At 44.8% G+C, this 22,622-nt stretch overlaps 1 protein-coding gene across 4 annotated transcripts in view; it reads left to right on the forward strand.

Moving 5' to 3' along the window:
• Positions 1-22,622, forward strand: part of LOC126424852 (connectin-like) — a 746,266-nt gene that overhangs the window by 704,145 nt on the left and 19,499 nt on the right. For all 4 annotated transcript variants that reach the window (XM_050087662.1, XM_050087663.1, XM_050087661.1 and 1 more), the window contains one exon: positions 2,911-3,403. In XM_050087662.1, coding sequence (XP_049943619.1) covers positions 2,911-3,403 — 493 coding nt within the window. The remainder of the gene's footprint in view (positions 1-2,910; positions 3,404-22,622) is intronic.

The following is a 22,622-nucleotide window of genomic DNA, read 5'->3' on the forward strand; positions in this document are numbered from 1 at the left end:
GCTGCTGGGAGATACACCAGTATGGCGATGACGAATACACGCTTCCAATGTGCGTTCACTGCAATGTCGCCAACCACGGATGCGACCATCATGATGCTGTAAACAGAGCCTGAATTCAACCGAAAAAATGACGTTTTGCCATTCGTGCACCAAGGTTCGTCGTTGAGTACACCATCGCAGGCGCTCCTGTCTGTGATGCAGCGTCAACGATAATCGCAGCCGTGGTCTCCGAGCTGATAGTCCATGCTGCTGCAAACGTCGTCGAACTGTTCGTGCAGATGGTTGTTGTCTTGCAAACGTCCCCATCTGTTGACTGAGGGCTCGAGACGTGGCTGCACGATCCGATACAGCCATGCAGATAAGATGCCTCTCATCTCGACTGCTAGTGATACGTGGCCGTTGGGATCTAGCACGGCTTTCCGTATTACCCTCCTGAACCCACCGATTCCATATTCTGCAAACAGTCATTGGATCTCGACCAACGCGAGCAGCAATGTCGCGATACGATAAACCGCAATCGCGATAGGCTACAATCCGATCTTTATCAAAGTCGGAAACGTGATGGTACGCATTTCTCTTCCTTACACGAGGCATCACAACAACGTTTGACCAGTCAACGCCAGTCAACTGCTGCTTGTGTATGAGATATCGGTTGGAAACTTTCCTGATGTCAGAACGTTGTAGATGTCACCACCGGCGCCAACCTTGTGTGAATGGTCTGAAAAGATAATCATATGCATATCACAGCATCTTCTTCCTGTCGGTTAAATTTCGCGTCTGCAGTACGTCATGTTCGTGGTGTAGCAATTAGCATGAGCAATTTTAATGCCCACATTAAACATTTTCTAGTGATCTTAGCAATAGCTGACACCAAATGACATGGGGTTTTATTAGAACCAAAAAAAAACAAAGTATTGCTAGACGCGTGAAAGATCTCTTGCGCGTGTCGTTTGGTGATGATCGTGTGCTCAGCCGCCACATTCGTCATGCTTGGCCTCCCACGTCCCCAGACCTCAGTCCGTGCGATTATTGGCTTTGGGGTCACCTGAAGTCGCAAGTGTATCGTGATCGAGCGACATCACTAGGGATGCTGAAAGACAACATCCAACGCCAATGCCTCACGACAGCTCCGGACAAGCTTTGCAGTGCTGTTCACAACATTATTCCTCGACTACAGCTATTGTTGAGGAATGATGGTGGACATATTGAGCATTTCCTGTAAAGAACATCATCTTTGCTTTGTCTTGCTTTGTTATGCTAATTATTTCCATTCTGATCAGATGAAGCGCCATCTGCCGGGTATTTTTTGAACTTTTGTATTTTTTTGGTTCTAATAAAACCCCATGTTATTCCAAGCATGTGTGTCAATTTGATTTATTCAGTTTTCAAATTTATACTGACTTTTTGATCACCCAGTATATACACTCCTGGAAATTGAAATAAGAACACCGTGAATTCATTGTCGCAGGAAGGGGAAACTTTATTGACACATTCCTGGGGTCAGATACATCACATGATCACACTGACAGAACCACAGGCACATAGACACAGGCAACAGAGCATGCACAATGTCGGCACTAGTACAGTGTATATCCACCTTTCGTAGCAATACAGGCTGCTATTCTCCCATGGAGACGATCGTAGAGATGCTGGATGTAGTCCTGTGGAACGGCTTGCCATGCCATTTCCACCTGGCGCCTCAGTTGGACCAGCGTTCGTGCTGGACGTGCAGACCGCGTGAGACGACGCTTCATCCAGTCCCAAACATGCTCAATGGGGGACAGATCCGGAGATCTTGCTGGCCAGGGTAGTTGACTTACACCTTCTAGAGCACGTTGGGTGGCACGGGATACATGCGGACGTGCATTGTCCTGTTGGAACAGCAAGTTCCCTTGCCGGTCTAGGAATGGTAGAACGATGGGTTCGATGACGGTTTGGATGTACCGTGCACTATTCAGTGTCCCCTCGACGATCACCAGTGGTGTACGGCCAGTGTAGGAGATCGCTCCCCACACCATGATGCCGGGTGTTGGCTCTGTGTGCCTCGGTCGTATGCAGTCCTGATTGTGGCGCTCACCTGCACGGCGCCAAACACGCATACGACCATCATTGGCACCAAGGCAGAAGCGACTCTCATCGCTGAAGACGACACGTCTCCATTCGTCCCTCCATTCACGCCTGTCGCGACACCACTGGAGGCGGGCTGCACGATGTTGGGGCGTGAGCGGAAAACGGCCTAACGGTGTGCGGGACCGTAGCCCAGCTTCATGGAGACGGTTGCGAATGGTCCTCGCCGATATCCCAGGAGCAACAGTGTCCCTAATTTGCTGGGAACTGGCGGTGCGGTCCCCTACGGCACTGCGTAGGATCCTACGGTCTTGGCGTGCATCCGTGCGTCGCTGCGGTCCGGTCCCAGGTCGACGGGCACGTGCACCTTCCGCCGACCACTGGCGACACCATCGATGTACTGTGGAGACCTCACGCCCCACGTGTTGAGCAATTCGGCGGTACGTCCACCCGGCCTCCCGCATGCCCACTATACGGCCTCGCTCAAAGTCCGTCAACTGCACATACGGTTCACGTCCACGCTGTCGCGGCATGCTACCAGTGTTAAAGACTGCGATGGAGCTCCGTATGCCACGGCAAACTGGCTGACAATGACGGCGGCGGTGCACAAATGCTGCGCAGCTAGCGCCATTCGACGGCCAACACCGCGGTTCCTGGTGTGTCCGCTGTGCCGTGCGTGTGATCATTGCTTGTACAGCCCTCTCGCAGTGTCCGGAGCAAGTATGGTGGGTCTGACACACCGGTGTCAATGTGTTCTTTTTTCCATTTCCAGGAGTGTACTTTCTAGTGATCGTAGTAATAGCAGAAACCATGTCGCACTGAACACGTCGTTGTGACCGGCAGGTGTTCGTGGACCTGCCGTCACTGCGGGTGCTGGCGCTGGACCGCAACAACCTGAGCGTGCTGCACGAGCGCGCCTTCTCGCAGCTGCCGGCGCTGCAGGAGCTGGACCTGCACGGCAACCAGCTGCCGGCGGTGACGCGCGCCACCTGGTCCGGGCTGGGCGCGCTGCGGCGGCTCGACCTCAGCGGCAACCGGCTGGGCGCCGTCGCCGACGGCACCTTCCAGCTGCTGGGCGCGCTGCACGAGCTCGAGCTCGCCGAGAACGACGTCGAGTGGGTGGGCGCGCGCGCCTTCCAGGGGCTGCGCGCGCTGCGCCGGCTCTCGCTGCGCGACAACCAGCTGGCGCAGCTGCCGGGCGGCCAGCTGCTGTCCAGCGCGGCCGCGCTGCGCGTGCTCGACCTGCGCGACAACGAGCTCACCACGCTGCACGAGGACACCGTCCGGCCCGTGCTCGAGACCATGACCAACGCCAGCGCCTACCTGTACCTCGAAGGTCAGTAGTGGCGCCCACTCTGCTCTCATCCACACCGGTAGCTGACACCTTTTTCAGAAGAGTTATTGCGTCTACAACTTTGCCAGTAGTGGCAAGTGGTGGAGCAGGTCATTTCTGTCGTACAACAAGCTTCTTGTTGTTGTGATCTTCAGTCGGAAGACTGGTCTGATGCAACTCTATATCCATTGTTCCGAATGGGCTTACTTTGGATCACGCTTGTCCAAATGCTGGGCTTTGATCTTTTCCCAGTAGTGTCGCATCCTCTGGTGATTTAACTCCCTCCTTTCTTCTGTCCAGTGGGTACCTTTCCTTCACAGGTTTTCCTGAAACTCTCAGTCTTCCTTCAGCGCTTAAGTAATAGAACCCAGTACGTTGTCCTCGATGGTGAGTGTTCATCGGAGGTGAGGGTATCATCTGGAGTGCCCCCCAGGGAAGTGTAGTAGGTCCGCTGTTGTTTTCTATCTACATATATGATCTTGCGGATAGGGTGGATAGCAATGTGCAGCTGTTTGCTGATGATGCTGTGGTGTACGGGAAGGTATCGTCTGACAGTAGGAGGATACAAGATGACATGGACAGGATTTGTGATTGGTGTAAAGAAAGGCAGCTGACTCTAAATATAGAGAAATGTAAATTAATGCGGATGAATAGGAAAAAGAATCCTGTAATGTTTGAATACTCCATTAGTAATGTAGCGCTTTACACAGTCACGTCAATTAAATATTTTGGCGTAACATTGTAGAGCGATATGAAGTGGGACAAGCATGTAATGGCAGTTGTGGGGAAGGTGGATATTCGTCTTTGGTTCATTGGTAGAATTTTGGGAAGATGTGGTTCATCTGCAAAGGAGATCGCTTATAAAACACTAATACGACATATTCTTGAGTACTGCTCGAGCGTTTGGGATCCCTATCAAGTCGGATTGAGGGAGGACATAGAAGCAATTCATAGGCAGGTTGCTAGATTTGTTACTGGTAGGTTTGATCATCACGAGAGTGTTACGGAAACCATATGGCATTCCCATTTATAGTCAGTCGATAGGCCAGTTCCCACTAATTAACACTCATGAATAATGACATTTCCTCTGATGAGTTGAATTCAATCCATTCGCTGATATACTTAAACATCTCTTCATGTTTCCCTGATCTAGTAAAACTTTGTGTTAGCTTATTTGATGTTGGTGAAAAACTCTATCTTCTCCAGCGACACTTGAAGACCCTCTTTGGCTGCTTCTTTTCTGAGGCTGTTTACCGTCATTGTTCGCATTTAAAGAGAATCAGCAATCAGTGGCATGTCATCTGCAAAAGCACAGGCAATCTACAATCACCGCTTCGTTCCTATGGCCCAAGTAAACATCACTCTGAATACCCAAGCTGGTCAGTTCCTTGCGCAGTTCTCTTACAACCTATTCAGCGACACAGTTGAAGAAAAGTAGGGAGATTTCAGCCCCTTGTCTCACTACAGCTTTTATCTCAAAACTTTCTGAGATCTCACCTCTAAATTTGACCTTGTAATTAGTGTTGGTTAAGGTTTCTGTTGTCTAGTCCTAGTTCTTGGACTATTTTGCTAAGCATTTCTTTGTGCCAGTACAGTTTCAAGAATGACGATCTGTTCTACACAGGATTATATATTCCTGTAACCTCTCTGATATTCTCCCTGTTGACTATCCAGTTGGTCTTCTGCCCTTTTTAGTAGCGCCTTGGAGAGAATCTTGTGTGTTACTGGGACAAGAGAAATTCCATGATAGTTGTTCAGATCAGTAAAATATCCCTTTTTGTGAAGCGGGTGGATCAGAGCCATGTTCCAATCAGGTGATAATTGCTCTGTTTCCCAGATGTCCTGGATGATCGCGGTGAGCTTGCCCACGGTATTGCTTCCAGCACATTTCCAGAGTTTGGCAACGATAGAGTCCTCTCCATCTGCCTTATTATTCCTTAGAATTTGAATAATTTGTCCAACTTCTTCCAATGAATTAGGCAGTGAGTCCAGCTTTTGTGTAGTTGGTTTGTAGTGTAAGTAGGCTGTTCAGGTTTTCTTAGCGCTCTGTATGAAAATCACTGGCTGTGCTGTGTGCAGTCTGTGGCTGGTTGGCATTGTTGTAATACTCGCCATTGTAGCGTTGGGCAGCGGCAGCTGGATGTTAACACCGCGTAGCGTTGCGCAGTTGGAGGTGAGCCGCCAGCAGTGGTGGATGTGGGGAGAGAGATGGCGCAGTTTTGAAATTTGTAAGACTGGATGGCTATCATGAACTGCTATATATATATTATGACTATTAAGATAAATACATTGTTTGTTCTCTATTAAAATCTTTCATTTGCTAACTATGCCTATCAGTAGTTAGTGCCTTCCGTAGTTTGAATCTTTTATTTAGCTGGCAGTAGTGGCGCTCGCTGTATTGCAGTAGTTCGTGTAACGAAGATTTTTGTGAGGTAAGTGATTTGTGAAAGGTATAGGTTAATGTTAGTCTGGGCCATTCTTTTGTAGGGATTATTGAAAGTCAGATTGCGTTGTGCTAAAAATATTGTGTGACAGTTTAAGCACAGTCATGCATAATTTTTCAAAAGGGGACGTTTCAGTAGTCTAAGTCTTCGTTGGGTGGATCACAGTTGAGTAGATTTTTAAAGTACTAAGCTAAGAGGTGGCAGTTGTCCTTGTCGCTGAAAATCAGTTTGCCCTGCGAGTCCCTAAATTTGGCGGATTGTATATCCTGAGTGTCTGCTTCAAATTTCCGTAGAAATCTCTGGAGTTATTCTTAGCGAAGTTCCCTTCGGTTTGGGTTATCCGATTCAAAGTTGCCCACTATATTTCTATACGTTTTCTCTCTTCTCAGTTGGGCATTGAGGTCACCAAGCAGTATGACGGTGTCCGTCTCTGGAACTTTATAGAGAATAACTTCTAGGTCATCCCAGAATATGTTAGCTCTGTCTGGATTGCGTCTGTTGTCCTGGTTGGTTGGGGCATGTACGTTGACTACATTGTAGCTCTTCTTAGCACATTTGAGGGATACGATGGATACACATGCTACTCTGTAATAAAATGGAACACCTACAGCCATCCTTATGATCTTATTAGTTATATGGCTACCAGTTTCAGTGCTTCAGTGCACAATCTTCAGGCTTTAACTGACGCTGAGGGTGTAACTGTTTATCGTGACCATGTTTCAATTCGGAACATGGCCACAAGCCACAATCCACATAAATACTTTCTGAAAAGACTTCCTAACACTTACATCTATACCCGGTTATAACAATTTCTCTTCTTCAGAAACACCTTTCTTGCCATTGCCAGTCCTTATTTTATATCCTCTACTTTTCCCATCATCCATTATTTTACTGCCCAAGTAGCAAAATTCATCTACTACTTTAAGGATATCGTTTCCGTTTCTAAATTCCTCTGCCTCAGCTGATGTAATTCGCCTATTTTCCATCACCCTTGTGTTTATTTTTTTATGTTAATCATATATTCACTTTTAAAGACACTATCCATTCCGTTAAACTGATTTTTCAAGTCCTTAGATATGATAACAGAATTACAATGACATTGGAGAACTTCGAAGTTTTCATTTCGCCTCCTTGTACTGCAGTTCATACTCTGAATTTTCCTTTGATTTCCTTTAGGGCTAGCTTACTGTGCGGATTGAATAACGTCAGGCAGTCGCTGCAACTCTGTTTCACCCCCTTCTCAATCATTGGTTCCTTTTCATGCCCGTCGACTCTTATAACTGCCGACTCGCTTCTGTACAAGTTGTAAATAGCTTTTCACTCCCTTTATATTACCCTTGCAGCCTTCAGAATTTCAGAACGAGTATTCCAGTCAACATTGTGATAAGCTTTCTGTAAGTCTACAAATTTCATAGAGAGTATTCCAGTCAACATTGTCAAAGGCTTTCTGTAAGTATACAAATGCTATAAACGTCGGTCTGCCTTTCCTATCTTCTAAGATAGGTCACAGGGTCAGTATAGCCTCGCCTGTGCCGACATTTCTCAAGAATCCATGCAAATCTTCGTGAGATCGGCTTCTACCAGTCTTTCCACTCTTCTGTATAGAATTCGTGTTAGCATTTTGCACCGAAGACTTATTTAAGTGATAGATCGGTAATATTCAGACCTGTTAACACCAGCTTTTTTTTGCAACTGTAATGATTATAATTTTCTTCAATCATAGTTTAGGCACTTGCACACAACGCCATGAAAATATTATTTATTTATTTATTTATTTATGCATTTATTTTACCTGGCAAGATTAGGGCCTTCAGGCGCTCTCTTACACCTAACCAGGCATACTCAGATTCAACAAATTTCAGTTTCTACAGAACATTAAGGACATATAACATGTTATTACAGTATTAATGTTAAAGAAAAAAAATAGAGATTATAAAAGTAGTACAATGACAATTATAACAATCAAAAATAATTATAACAATCAAGAATAATAATAACAATAATAATAATAATAATAATAATAGTAATGACTATGTATGTGAAAGTAAACATATTTTTCTTTTATGAATGTCAGTCCTATTGCTAGTTGGGAATTTTTCTCTTTATATATTCTTGCAGCTTGTGAGTTATTCTCATGAAGCAGAGACATAAGACGATAGAATGGGGTGAAAGAGATGTAGAAGAGGTAGTAGGTTAGAGGACGAGAAATAGAATGATAAAATTCGAAGCTATGATGGAGAGGAGAAAGAAAGAGATGAGAGGGGCACAACAATGGTGGCTATACCGTCCCTAATATGTAAGTCTTGAGTTCCCTCTTGAATGTTGAGTGGTTCTGGATAAGACGCAGATCACAGGGGAGCGCGTTCCATAGTCGTATGGCTGAGATGGAGAATGACACGGAGAAATATTTTGTGTTATGTAAAGGTACAGCCAAGATGCCAGACGTATCCGATCTGGTATTGCGGTTGTGGAATGATGATAGGTGTTTAATGTGTGAAGATAAGTATTGGGGGCACCAGTGGCTAAGAAATCGATGAAGTAAGCACATCGTGTGGAGATCGCGTGCCTTATGTGGGCGTATCCAACCTAGCTGGGAGTATGAAGGACTGATATGATCATACAGCCGTATATTGCACACGTATCTAACGCAAGCATTCATCACTAGCTCGAGGCGTCTCAAATTTTCACTATTTGTGCCGTGCTGAACTACATCACAGTTTACTCGATTTTTAGTTGCATCATGCAGTTATTCTCGACTCAATACGTCAACTTAAAAGCCCAGCATTCTTCATTTATGAGAAGTTTTAATTTGCTGCTTCATGATGAAGGAATTTGCGGCTGAGGTTCATAAAATTCTGTGTATGTCCTATTGTGAGTGACTTATTAGTGGAAGAACGTGCAGAGAATGGTTCCAACGCTTCAAGAACGGTGATACTGACGTCGAAGACCGACATGACGGTGAAAGGGAGAAGGTTTTCGACGCTACTGAAACAGTCTCAGGAGATAGTTATTGAAAGCTACTGATGCGTTTGACCGAGCACTTGAAGACAATACAGTGAAATACACGAAAAGTCGGTTTTGCAGCATGACAATGCTCCGTCCTATGTCGCATGTCTAAACACACTTGGAAACGCAGCAATTGGAGATTCTACCCCCCCCCCCCCCCCACCCCACCCCACGCCATATTCTCCAGACACTGCTCCCTCTGATCATTACCTTTCTCGATCAATGGCACGCGGCCCGGCTGACCAGCTCTTCCGGTTATGTGAATAAATGCTGTGGCATTCGCATGGTGCCCCAAAGATTGGCCAAATTAATGCCTAGAGACAGCCAGAACTTTGAATCGTAAATTTCTTTTGTAACTTTTTCACAGGAAAGACTCGAACCTGGAGAACAAACGTTGGAAGCAAAGCTGTAGACCTAATACTTAGTGCTGCACCTACCAGGAGGGGAGGAAGTTCATGGCACAACATGACTAAAAGATAGTGCCAGTTGGTAGGCCACGTTCTGTCTGCCTGGCCGTCTCACAGCTCCATGAAATGGCAGTAACCGACATTATCCGGATTATAGTTGGTTCTTTCGTGGTTGCCAGTCTTCTGACTGGTTTGATGCATTACATCACACCTCCCCTGTTGCGCTAACCTCTTCATCTCATTGTAGCACTTACATCCAACGTCTTCAATTATTTGCTGCATGTATTCCAAGCTCTGTCTTCTCCTGCAGTTTCTATTCTTTAGCGCCATGGAACTTATTCCCTGATGTCTTAACTCATGTCCTTTCATCCTATCCCTTGCTTTTGTGTTTTCCACCTATTTCTTGCTTCGCCGATTATCCGGGGTGTCTCCTCACTCCTTACCTAATCAATCCACCTAATTTTCAACATTCTTCGGCAGCATTAAATCTCAAATGCTTGGATTCTTCTCAGTTCTGTCATTCCCACAGTTAATGTTTCATTAGAATACAATGTTGTGCTGCAGACGTACATTCTCAGAAATATCTTCCTCAGATTACGGCCTACGTTTCATATAAGTACGCTCCTTTTGGCCAGGAATGCCCTTTTTGTTCAAATGGTTCAAATGACTCTGAGCACTATGGGACTCAACTGCTGAGGTCATAAGTCCCCTAGAACTTAGAACTACTTAAACCTAACTAACCTAAGGACATCACACACATCCATGCCCGAGGCAGGATTCGAACCTGCGACCCTAGCGGTCGCGCGGTTCCAGACTGTAGCTCGTAGAACCGCTCGGCCACTCCGGCCGGCGCCCTTTTTGTCTGTGGTGGTCTGCTCCTTATACCCTATTCGCTCCTTTCATTATGGGTTATTTTGCTGCCTACGTAGCAGAATCTCTTAACTTCGTCTACATCGTGAACCCCAATGTTTCTACGTGTTCTCCTTTCATCTACTTTTCATTACTTTCGTCTTTCTTCGGTTTACTCTCAATCCACATTTCGCACTCATTAGACTGTTGATTCCATTGACTGTATCCTGAAATTCTTCTACGCTTTCAATGAGGAGAGTAATGTCAGCACCGAATATTATTAGTAATAACACTCTTGAGCTTTTTTTTACATCAGGATTGCTTCTTTGATATACAGATTGAACAGTAGAGGCGAAAGGCTGCAGCCGACCGCTGTGACCGAGCGGTTCTAGGCGCTTCAGTACGGAACCGCGCGACTGGTTCGAATCCTGCCTCGGGCATGGAGGTGTGTGATGTCCTTACGTTAGTTATGTTTAAGTAGCTCTACGTTCTAGGGGACTGATGACCTCAGATGTTAAGTCCCATAGTGTCAGGGCCATTTTAACCATTTTGAAAGACTGCATCCCTGTCTTACACCCTATGAACTCCGAGCACTTCGTTCTTGGTCTTCCAGGCCTGAAGTTCCCTCTTGATTCTTGTGCAAATTATACATTCTCTACTGTTTACCGCTATCATTCACAGAATTTTGAACATCTTGTACCACTTTCCTTTGTCGAACGGTTTTTCCACGTCGACAACCCCTATGAACGTGTCTTGATTTTTCTTCAGTGTTCCATTCATTCTCAACCGCAACATCAGAACTGCCTCTCTGGTACCTTTGGCTTTCCTAAAGCCAAAGTGATCGTCATCTAACAAGTACCCACTTTTCCATTCTCCTGTATATTATGCGTGTCAGACGCTTGGCTCCACGTGCTTTCAAGCTGATAGTACGCCAATTCTCGCTAATTGTCGGCTCTTGCTACTTTCGGAATTATGTGGATGATAGTTTACCGACAGTCTGGTGGTCTATTGCCAAACTCATACATTCTACACATCAGCGTCATTTGTCGTTTAGTTTTACTTCCTCATTGATTTTAGAAATTACGATGGAATTTTGTACATCCTATCAAGTTCTGATTGTAATACTGAATACCCTATCTTTTCCCCGTCGACTCCTGTTCTCCTTCTATCACGTAATCAGACTAGTCTTCCCTCTCATGTTGTTGTTGTGGTCTTCAGTCCTGAGACTGGTTTGATGCAGCTCTCCATGTTACTCTATCCTGTGCAAGCTTCTTCATCACCCAGTACCTACTGCAGCCTACATCCTTCTGAATCTGCTTAATGTATTCATCTCTTGGTCTCTCTCTACGATTTTTACCCTCCACGCTGCCCTACAATACTAAATTGATGATCCCTTGATGCCTCAGAACATGTCCTACCAACCGATCCCTTCTTCTAGTCAAGTTGTGCCACAAACGTCTCTTCTCCCCAATCCTATTCAATACTTTCTCATTAGTTATGTGATCTACCCATCTAATCTTCAGCATTCTTCTGTAGCACCATATTTCGAAAGCTTCTATTCTCTTCTTGTCCAAACTATTTATCGTCCATGTTTCACATCCATACATGACTACACTCCATACAAATACTTTCAGAAATGACTTCCTGACACTTAAATATATACTCGATGTTAACAAATTTCTCTTCTTCAGAAACGCTTTCCTTGCCATTGCCAGTCTACATTTTATATCCTCTCTACTTCGACCATCGTCAGTTATTTTGCTCCCCAAATAGCAAAACTCCTTTACTACTTTAAGTGTCTCATTTCCTAATCTAATTCCCTCAGCATCACCCGATTTAATTGGACTACATTCCGTTATCCTCGTTTTACTTTTGTTGATGTTCATCTTATACCCTCCTTTCAAGACACTGTCCATTCCAGTCAACTGCTCTTCCAAGTCCTTTGCTGTCTCTGACAGAATTACAATGTCATCGGCGAACCTCGAAGTTTTTATTTCTTCTCCATGGATTTTAATACCTACTCCGAATTTTTCTTTTGTTTCCTTTACTGCTTGCTCAATATACAGATTGAACAACATCGGGGAGAGGCTACAACCCTGTCTCGCTCCCTTCCCAACCGCTGCTTCCCTTTCATGTCCCTCGACTCTTATAACTGCCCTCTGGTTTCTGTACAAATTATAAATAGCCTTTCGCTCCCTGTATTTTACCCCTGCCACCTTTAGAATTTGAAAGAGAGTATTCCAGTCAACATTGTCAAAAGCTTTCTGTAAGTCTACAATTGCTAGAAACGTAGGTTTGCTTTTCCTTAATCTTTCTTCTAAGATAAGTCGTAAGGTCAGTATTGCCTCACGTGTTTCAGTGTTTCTCTCATAGAGGCCTTCAATCTATCTGCCTATCTGCTCTCTTCTCTGGATTTAATGATAGAATTCCCATTCCACTCTTAATTTTCTCGCCCTTGTTTTTAATTTCACTGAAGGTTGTTTTGACTTTTGTATATGCTGAACCAGTCCTTCCGACATTCATTTCTTTTTCGATTTCTTCACTTACTTCTTGTAGCCATTTTGCCTTAGTTTTTCTACACTTACTAGACATTTCAACCCTGAGTGAATTGTATTATTGCATTCCAGAATTTCCCTGAACATTATTGTCGTTCCTTCTTTTTCGATCAACTGATGTATTTGTTCTGTTACCCCTGGTTTCTTCGCAGTTACCTTCTCTGTACCTACGTTTTTCTATCCAACTTGTGTGATTGCCCTCTTTAGAAATCTCCATTCCTCTTCAACTGAACTGCCAGCTGGGTTATTCACTATCACAGTGTTTGTAGCCTCTTAGAACTTCAAGTGCATCTTTTCTTTTCGTAGTACTTCCGTATTTCACTTCCTTAGCGCATTGATTCTTCCTGTCCTGTCCCTTAAACTTTGGCGCACTCTTCATCGTTACTAAATTGTGTTCTTAGTCTATTCGTATATCTCTACATCTACATCTACATCTACGTGATTACTCTGCTATTCACAGTAAAGTGTCTGGCAGAGGGTTCAATGAACCACTTTCAAGCTGTCTCTCTACCGTTCCACTCTCGAACGGCACGCGGGAGAAACGAGTACTTAAATTTTTCTGTGAGAGCCCTCATTTCTCTTATTTTATCGTGATGATCATTTCTCCCTATGTAGGTGGGTGGCAACAGAATGTTTTCGCAATCGGAGGAGAAAACTGGTGATTGAATAAGAAGATCCCGTCACAATGAAAAAGGCCTTTGTTTTAATGATTGCCACTAAAATTCACGTGTCATGTCTGTGACACTATCTCCGCTATTTCGCGATAATACAAAACGAGCTGCCCTTCCTTGTACTTTATCGATGTCATCCGTCAGTCCCACATGATGCGGATCCCACAGCGCAGAGCAATACTCCAGAATATGGCGGACAAGCGTGGTGTAAGCAGTCTCTTTAGCAGACCTGTTGCACCTTCTAAGTGTTCTGCCAATGAACCGCAGTCCCTGGTTGGCTTTACCCACAGTATTGTCTATATGATCGTTCCAATTTAGGTTATTTGTAATTGTAATTCCCAAGTATTTAGCTGAATTTACAGCCTTCAGATTTGTGTGACTTATCACGTAATGGAAATTTAGCTGATTTCTTTTAGTACTCATGTGAATAACTTCATACTTTTCTTTATTCAGGGTCAATTGCCACTTTTTGCACCATACAGATATCTTATCTAAATCATTTTGCAAGTCTTTTTGATCCTCTGACTACTCTACAAGACGGTAAATGACAGCATAATCTGCAAACAATCTAAGACGGCTATTCAGATTGTCTCCTATGTCGTTAATATAGACCAGGAACAATAGAGGGACTAAAACTCTTTCTTGGGGAACGCCGGATATTACTTCTGTTATACTCGACGACTTTCCGTCTATTACTACGAACAGTGACCTTTCTGACAAGAAATCACGAATCCAGTCGCACAACTGAGGCACGCAGTTTGGTTAGAAGACGCTTGTGAGGAAAGGTGTCGAAAGCCCTCTGAAATCTAAAAAGATGGAATCAATTTGACATTCCCTGTCGATAGCATTTATTACTTCATGAGTATAAAGAGCTAGTTGTGTTTCATAAGAACGATATTTTCTGAATCCGTGCTGACTATGCGTCAATAAATCGTTTTCTTCGAGGTGCTTCATAATGTTCGAATACACCATATGTTCCAAAACCCTACTGCAAATCGACGTTAGTGATATAGGCCTGTAATTCAGCGGATTACTCCTACTTTCCTTTTTGGGTATTGTGTGACTTAAGTAATTTTCCAGACTTTAGGTAGGGATCTTTCTGTGAGCGAGTGGTTGTATATAATTGCTAAGTATGGAGCTATTTTATCAGCACATTCTGAAAGGAACCTGACTGATATACAATCTGGACCGGAGGCCTTGCCTTTATTAATTGGTTTAAGCTGCTTTGTTACACCGAGGATATCTACTTCCGTGTTTCTCATCTTGGCAGTTGTTCTTTCTTGATTGGAATTCAGGAATATTTACTTCATCTCCTTTGGTTAAAGAGTTTCGGAAAATCGAGTTTAATAACTCTGCTTTAGTAGCACTGTCACCAGTGACTTCACCGTTACATCGCGCAGTGAACGTATTGATTGAGTCTTTCAACTGGTGTGCTTTATGTAGGACCAGAATCTCTTTACGTTTTCTGCCAGATTTCGAGATGGAATTTTGTTGTTGAAATTATTAAAAGCATCTCGCATTGAAATACGCGCTATATTTCTAACTTCTTTAAGACTTTGCCAATCTTGGGGATTTTACGTTCTTTCAAATTTGGCTTCCTTTTTTCGTTGTTTCTGTTACAACGATCTGACCCGTTTTGTGTACCATGGGGTTCAGTACCATCACGTATTAATTTATGTGGTATACATCTCTCAGTTGTTGTCGATACTATCTTTCTGAAAACATTCCACAACTTTTCCACACTTACATGATAATATCGGAAGGAGTGAAGACTGTCTCTTAAAAAGGCGTTAAGAACATTTTTAAAATACATATACTTTGCGTTTCTTTTTGATGGTTGTAAGTGTTACTCTAGTCAGCCAAGCAGCAAATGCCTTGTGGTCGCTAATCCCTGTATTCATCACAATACTCACTATTTGTCCAGGATTAAGTGTTGCTAAAAGGTCAAGTATGCTTTCGCAACCATTTACACTTCGAGTGGGCTCATGAACTAATTGTTCAAAATAAGAGAGAAAGCAGTCAGTACAATTTCGGATGACGTTTTATGCCTGCCGCCGACTTTACACGCATAATTTTTCCAGAATATCGAGGGTAGATTAAAGTCACCACCGACTATAATTGTATGAGCGGGATAATTATTTGAAATGAGACTCACATTTTCTTTGAACTGTTCAGCAACTATATCTTCTGAGTCAGGGGGTCGGTAAAACGATAAAATTAATAGTTTAGTCCGACTGTCAGGTATAACCTCTACCCATACTATTTCACACGAACTATCTACTTCAATCTCGCTACAAGGCAAACTACCTCTGACAGCAATAAATACTCCACCACCAACTGTATTTAATCTATCCTTTCTGAACACTGTTATCGTTTGAAAAAATTTCGGCTGAACTTATTTGCGGCTTTAGCCAGCTTTTTGTACCTGCAACTATTTGAGATTCAGTGCTTTCTATTAGGGCTTGGAGCTCTGGTTCTTTCCCGACACAGCTTCGACAATTTACAATACCAATCGTTTCTACAACTACCTTGCTGTGTTTTACCTGCCCACTTTTAGACGGACGCCCCTTCTGTGGTTTTCTGAGACCCTCTAACCTAAAAAATCGCCCAGTCCCTTCCATACAGCCCCCGCTACCCGTGTAGCCGCCTCTTGTGTGTAGTGGACTCCTGACCTATTAAGCGGAACCCGGAAACTCACCACCGGATGGCGCAAGTCAAGGAATCTGCAGCCTTCACGGTCACAGAACCTCCTGAGCCTCTGATTCAGATGCTCCAGTCGGCTCTGCACCAAAGGACCACAGTCGATTTATCGACGGTGCTGCAGATGGTGAGCTCCATCTCGGAAGCATGGTAGTCTTTACAATATCAGATAGTCGCCCGAAACCAGACAGAACCTGCTCGAACCCAAAGCGACACACGTCATTGGTACCGACATGAGTCACCACCTGCACTTGGCTGCACACTGTACTCTTCATGGCATCCGGCAGCACCTTTTCCACATCCGGAACGACTCGCCCCGGAATACACACGGAGTCCACACTGGCTTCCTTCCCCTCCTTGGCAGCCATGTTCCTAAGGACCCCCCATTACGCGCCTAACGTTGGAGCTCCCAACTACCAACACACCCACCCTCTGTGAATGCCCAAACCTTGCGGACCGAGAAGCTTCCTCTGGAACAGGGTGGACGACTGCATCTGGCTAAGAGACATCGTCAGCCACAGATAATGCCAGAAACATGTTCGTCAAACGAACTGCGGAGGCCCTACGATCGGCCCCACAGAAAGTTTTTCGCTGCCTGCTAGACTTTGCAATGATCTCCCACTTGACCACAAGTGAGGGGTCAACCTCAGTGCAGGCAATACCTGGGGCAGTCGCAGCAGTGGACCGATCGGAAGACACGTGAGACATGCTCGACATCCCTCGCATCCCCACATTCGATCACCCACAATGACGCCTCTTGGCAGTAGCCTCAAGCTATGTGACGGAAGCCAGCGCAGCCTGGAGCTGTGAGCGAAGGGTCGCCAACTCAGCTCGCATCTGTACACAACAATCATATTTCCTATCCAATATTACAATCGCTCCTGTCTTAAGATTCGACGTCATTAACATTGAGCTGCAGGAGGAAATTACATTTCAGGTCATTAAAATTGCTAAGCCAAGAAGAAATGCAGATGAAAAACGGTTATTCATTGGACAAATATATTTTACTAGAACTGAAATGTGATTACGTTTTCACGCAATTTGAGAACATAGATCCTGAGAAATCAGTTCCCAGAACAACCACCTCTGGCTGTAATAACCGCCTTAATACGCCTGGGCACTGGGTCAAACAGAGCTTGGATGGCGTGTACAAGTAAAGCTGCCCATGCAGCTTCAACACACTACCACTGTTTATCAAGAGTAGTGACTGGTTTGTTGTGACGAGCCAGTTGCTTGGCCACCATTCACCAGACGTTTTCAGTTGGTGAGAGATCTGAAGAATGTGCTGGCCAGCGCAGCAGTCGAACTTCTTCTGTATCCAGAAAAACCCGTACAGGACCTGCAACATGCGGTCGTGCATTATCTTGCTGAAATGTAGGGTTTCGCAGGGATCGAACGAAGGGTAGAGCTATAGGTCGTAACACATCTGAAATGTAACGTCCAGTGTTCAAAGTGTCGTCAGTGCGAACAATAGGTGACCGAGACGTGTAACCAATGGCACCCCATACCATCACGGCGGGTGATACGCCAGTATGGCGATGACGAGTACACGATTCAAATGTGCGTTCACCACGATGTCGCCAAACAATGATGCTGTAAACAGAACCTGGATTCATCCGAAAAAAAGACGTTTTGTCATTCGTGCACCCAGGTTCGTCGTTGAGTACACCATTGCAGGCGTTCCTGTCTGTGATGCAGGCTGAAGGGTAACCGCAGACATGGTCTCCTAGCTGATAGTCCATGCTGCTGCAGACGTCGTCGAACTGTTCGTGCAGATGGTTGTTGCCTTGAAAACGTCCCCATCTGTTGACTCAGGGATCGAGACGTGGCTGCGCGAACCGTTATAGCCATGCGGATTAGATGCCTGTCATCTCGACTGTTAGTGATACTAGGCCGTTGGGATCTAGCACAGCGTTCCGTATTACCCTCCTGAACCCACCGATTCCATATTCTGCTAACAGTCATTGGATCTCGACCAACACGAGCAGCAATGTCGCGATACGATAAACCGCAATCGCGATAGGCCACAATCCGACCATTATCAAAGTCGAAAACGTGATGGTACGCATTTCTCCTCCTTACACGGGGCATCACAACAACGTTTCACCAGGCAACACCGGTCAACTGCTGTTTGTGTATGAGAAATGGGTTGGAAACTTTCCTCGTGTCAGCACGTTGTAGGTGTCACCACCGGCGACAACCTGGTATGAATGCTTTGAAAAGCTAATCATTTGCATATCACAGGATCTTCGTCGGTTAAATTTCGCGTCTGTAGCACGTCATCGTCGTGGTGTAGCAATTTTAATGACCAGTACTGTAGCTAAAGGTGAAATATATGTACAAGTATGCATGAAGTAGTGTAACATGTGTGAGATATATTGCACTTTTGCGTATGTGAACAAAGAAGGGGTAAGAAGCTCATCCAATTCGCCTGGAATGATTTCAATCAAATTTAATACATGTGTTAGTTACAATTGGAAGAGAAATATAAAAAAAGTGTAAGAACCACCAGCTTCTTATTGGAGTGAGTGTGATAACATGGAGAGAGAAGGGAGGTCAAGATGGACAGACAGCGAGGGGAAGGCGGGGGGAGATAGGCACAGAAGAGGAGATGGAGGACATAGAAAGATATAGGGGGAGGGGGAACTGGACAGAGAAGTAGACAGAAAGAGTGGAGAGAAGTAGACGGAACGAGAAAGGAAAGTGTAAGATATGGGCAGGGACAGGTAGGGGATTAGATAAGCAGAGTGATGGAGGAGGTGAAAGGCAGAGGGGAAGGAGTAAATGGAAAGAGAAAAGGAGATGAACAGAGAGAGGGGTATGATGATGTCTGGTTTACGGGATCTGAACTGCATGGTCACCAGCACCCGTACGAAGTCCCAATTTTTACGCAGTCCATTTTCTTTTCACAGTCCAATCTAATCACTCGCAGAAATGATGATGATGATGAAATGATGAAGACAACGCAAACACCCAGTCTCCAGGCAGAGAAAATCCCCAACCCGGATGGGACTCGAACCTGGGACCCCCGTGATCCAGAGACAGCAACGCTAGCCCCTAGACCACGAGCTGCGGTCGAGGGCAAAGAGGAGATGAACTAATTTAGGATTGGAATAAATACACACCCGGGCAGTGCCGAGTACTCAATAATTAATAAGCAATAAAAATATTATTTGTTCAACGACTGTTGCGTTTGTCATCATTTTCTAAAAAAGGCAATACGTACAGTTACAGTTGCTCTGCGAAATAACTTTTTCGAATACTGAAATGGAATTGCTGATCCCGTATGACACTATAGTTCGATGTTGATTTTTTTCTGATCTGTCTTTAAATCGGTATAGTTGCAAATACAGAGAACGATGAATAAAATCTCAAAGATAATGTCTAGCTCGGCTTCCCCACTCGCCCTCGAGGCACTGAGTAACAATCTTTGATAAGAAAGTGGAGCCGCGTGTCTGCTAACATTCACGCCTGGCGGATGGGTGTCCACTTAGGAACTATTTACGTGACCTAATGCGAAGGCGAGACATGGTCCTTGTCAAGCACGCCCTCTTAAGTCGTAGTCATCTCGGCGCTGTTCACTCCAGTCAGTGTCCCATATCTTCTTAGTTACCTCAGGATGTGAACATACAGGAACTTCTTTTGCAGATCTAAGTCACCAAAATATTAATAGGAATATTTTACTGAAGAAAGCTGTATTAGTGTACTTCCGATATTACTACCATCGCCCATCAGCTGTAACATTGCTTCCTAGATGAAGGAATTGTTTCATTTCCCACAACTCAGTACCCTCCCGAATTTGAAGTTAAGCAACTTATTACTGTCTTTTTTTTTGTTTGTGTGGTGCCTGTCATAGATATAAATATATGAGCCTCCACGGCAATTAATTTCTCCTTTAATAACGCCGTATACAGACAAATTGACGGGTTGGCCATGGGGTCACCTCCTGCAAGCGTAATTGCTAACATTTACCATAACTACATGAAACATCATTTTTCTTTTCAAACCACTCTCAGCACATTTAACGAGTAGTTGGTTATAAAGGATATGTTGATGACATTATATTCCTTTATAATGAAACCGATCACCAACTGCAACTCTTTCAAAGGGCGACTTAGGGCAGCAGAAATCGATTACATCTTTCTACGTCCGCAGTAACATTCTACTCCAACTGAAACAGCACGAAACCAGAGAGTGCAACTGCTACCCTTGGACAGGTATCTACCAGATTCACTGATGCGGTTGCCGAGGCGGATTAACGACGACGGCCGGTGTCCTGGCCAGCCTGGATGTGGTTTTTAGGTGATTTTCCACATCCTACTCTGTGAATACCGGGCTGGTCCTCTCGTCCCGCCTCAGTTACACGACTCGCAGACATTTTCAGCACATCCACACTATTTAACGATTTACACTAGACGCAGACAGCTGGGGTGCACTACCATACTAAATCCGTACTTCACCCTGCCGACCCTGCGGTGAAGTCGAGTCGAATGATGGCGATAATCGCTGCAGTGGTTAGTCGATTGACCTGCCAGGTACTACTAAATCAATCAGGTGATGCTACAGAACTTTGTTCAGTGGACCGCCAAACTCTTTTCTTGCCGGACAGTCGTGTGAGTACGACCATCCATTCCGTCCCCCCCCCCCCTCTCTCCCCCCCCGCACACCCCCCCATGCATTCGTAGTTGCGAATATCAACAAACATCAGTTGTAGAATGGAATGACGACAAGGAAAATTTGTGCCGAAACGGGACTCGAACCATACTAAATCCGTACTTCACCCTGCCGACCCTGCGGTGAAGTCGAGTCGAATAATGGCGATAATCGCTGCAGTGGTTAGTCGATTGACCTGCCAGGTGCTACTAAATCAATCAGGTGATGCTACAGAACTTTGTTCAGTGGACCGCCAAACTCTTTTCTTGCCGGACAGTCGTGTGAGTACGACCATCCCTTCCGTCCCCCCCCCCCTCCCCCCCCCCACCCCCCATGCATTCGTAGTTGCGAATATCAACAAACATCAGTTGTAGAATGGAATGACGACAATGAAAATTTGTGCCGAAACGGGACTCGAACCCGAGCGGCCGGTTTACAATTTGACCATCCGAGCACGACTCATGGCCAGACCCAAACTTCCATATGTCGTCAGCCATGTGTCTACAACCTGTACTCGCACGTTCATAATGTATATTCCTGTAAAAGCGAAACATTTAACTTCAAACTCGCTTGGCCAGTGTCGGCCGTATTATTCAGAATTACGATGCAAAGTTCCTTCGGACATGCGTCCATGCATCATAATTCTGAATAACACAGAAAGTACAATATTTTATTTATCCGCTGACAAAGGTCAAGTGGCTTTCATGTGAAATGTGTTATCTCTACGGGAATGTAGACAATGTGTGTAACAGTACAGGTTGTAAAGGCATGGCTGGCGACATATGGAAGTTTGGGTCTGGCCGTGAGCTATGCTTGGATAGACAAATGTAAGGCGACCGCTCGCAATAAGAGGGAAATCTGGGTTCGGTTCCTTGTCCAGCACAAAAATTTCATTGGCGTCATTCAGTTATAAACCTGATAGTTGTCCATATTCGCAACTGCGAATGCATTTAATGTATTTCATAACGGCTGTAGTCTCCGCAGTGCCAGTTCGTTTAGACATGCATGCATATCAAGGGTGAAGTACGGATTAAGCAGTGTGTAACGCTGTCGTGCAAACCACCTGAGAAAAGATTTTTTTTACTGTAACTGCTGAGTTAAAAAGGTAGGAACGTGTGTAGTCTGCACAGCAAGTTGGTCGGCCGGTCTGTCGAATGGCAGGTCGAACTGTCGGTCGGTCGGTTGATCGATCGCCTAACCACTGCAGCGATAAACTATATATTTATGCAGCTGACGCGGACAAAATTTGTCAAATTTTCATCATTATAGGGCCCTACGTACTCACAAACCAACCGACCGACAGATCGACCAACCAACAGATCGACCGACCGATAGGTCGGCTGACCGACTGTAACTGACCCATCCGAATGACAGAACGACAGCAGATCGACCTAACGACAAAATGTCGACCGATCGATCAATAATTAGGTAGACTTATTATCGATCTGTCAGTCGGTCAGGCATGTGCCAGTTGGTTAGTCGGTCAGTCCATCTGTCTGTCGGTCTATCTGTTTTTCGGTCGATCTGTCAGTCGATAGGTCATTCGGTTGGTATGTTGGTGCGCCAGTGAGTAGGGCCCTATAATGATGAAAATTTTACGAATTTTGTCCTCATCAGTTGCATGAATATACAGTTTATCGGTGCAGTGAATAACGGTTTCGCTGTGACTCGCACATTCTCAAACGATACTCATTGTTTCATTCAGGTGAAACAGAAGACACGTAGGCTGTCATAGCAAAGTGCACCTTTGTTATTCACAGTTTAAATTTCTTGTATCACATAGTTCGTGCCTTTTGGCACTATGTTGTGTAGACACTTACTTTTAATAACAAGGTTTAGTTTGAGAATGAGTAAGTGAACTCGACTCCGGAACCAATGCAGCAACAGATAGTATATTCTGCAACTGAGACGGACAAAATACAAACTTATCAAATTTC

Source organism: Schistocerca serialis, chromosome 10, assembly GCF_023864345.2.
Source record: "Schistocerca serialis cubense isolate TAMUIC-IGC-003099 chromosome 10, iqSchSeri2.2, whole genome shotgun sequence".
NCBI classification, from domain to species: domain Eukaryota; kingdom Metazoa; phylum Arthropoda; class Insecta; order Orthoptera; family Acrididae; genus Schistocerca; species Schistocerca serialis.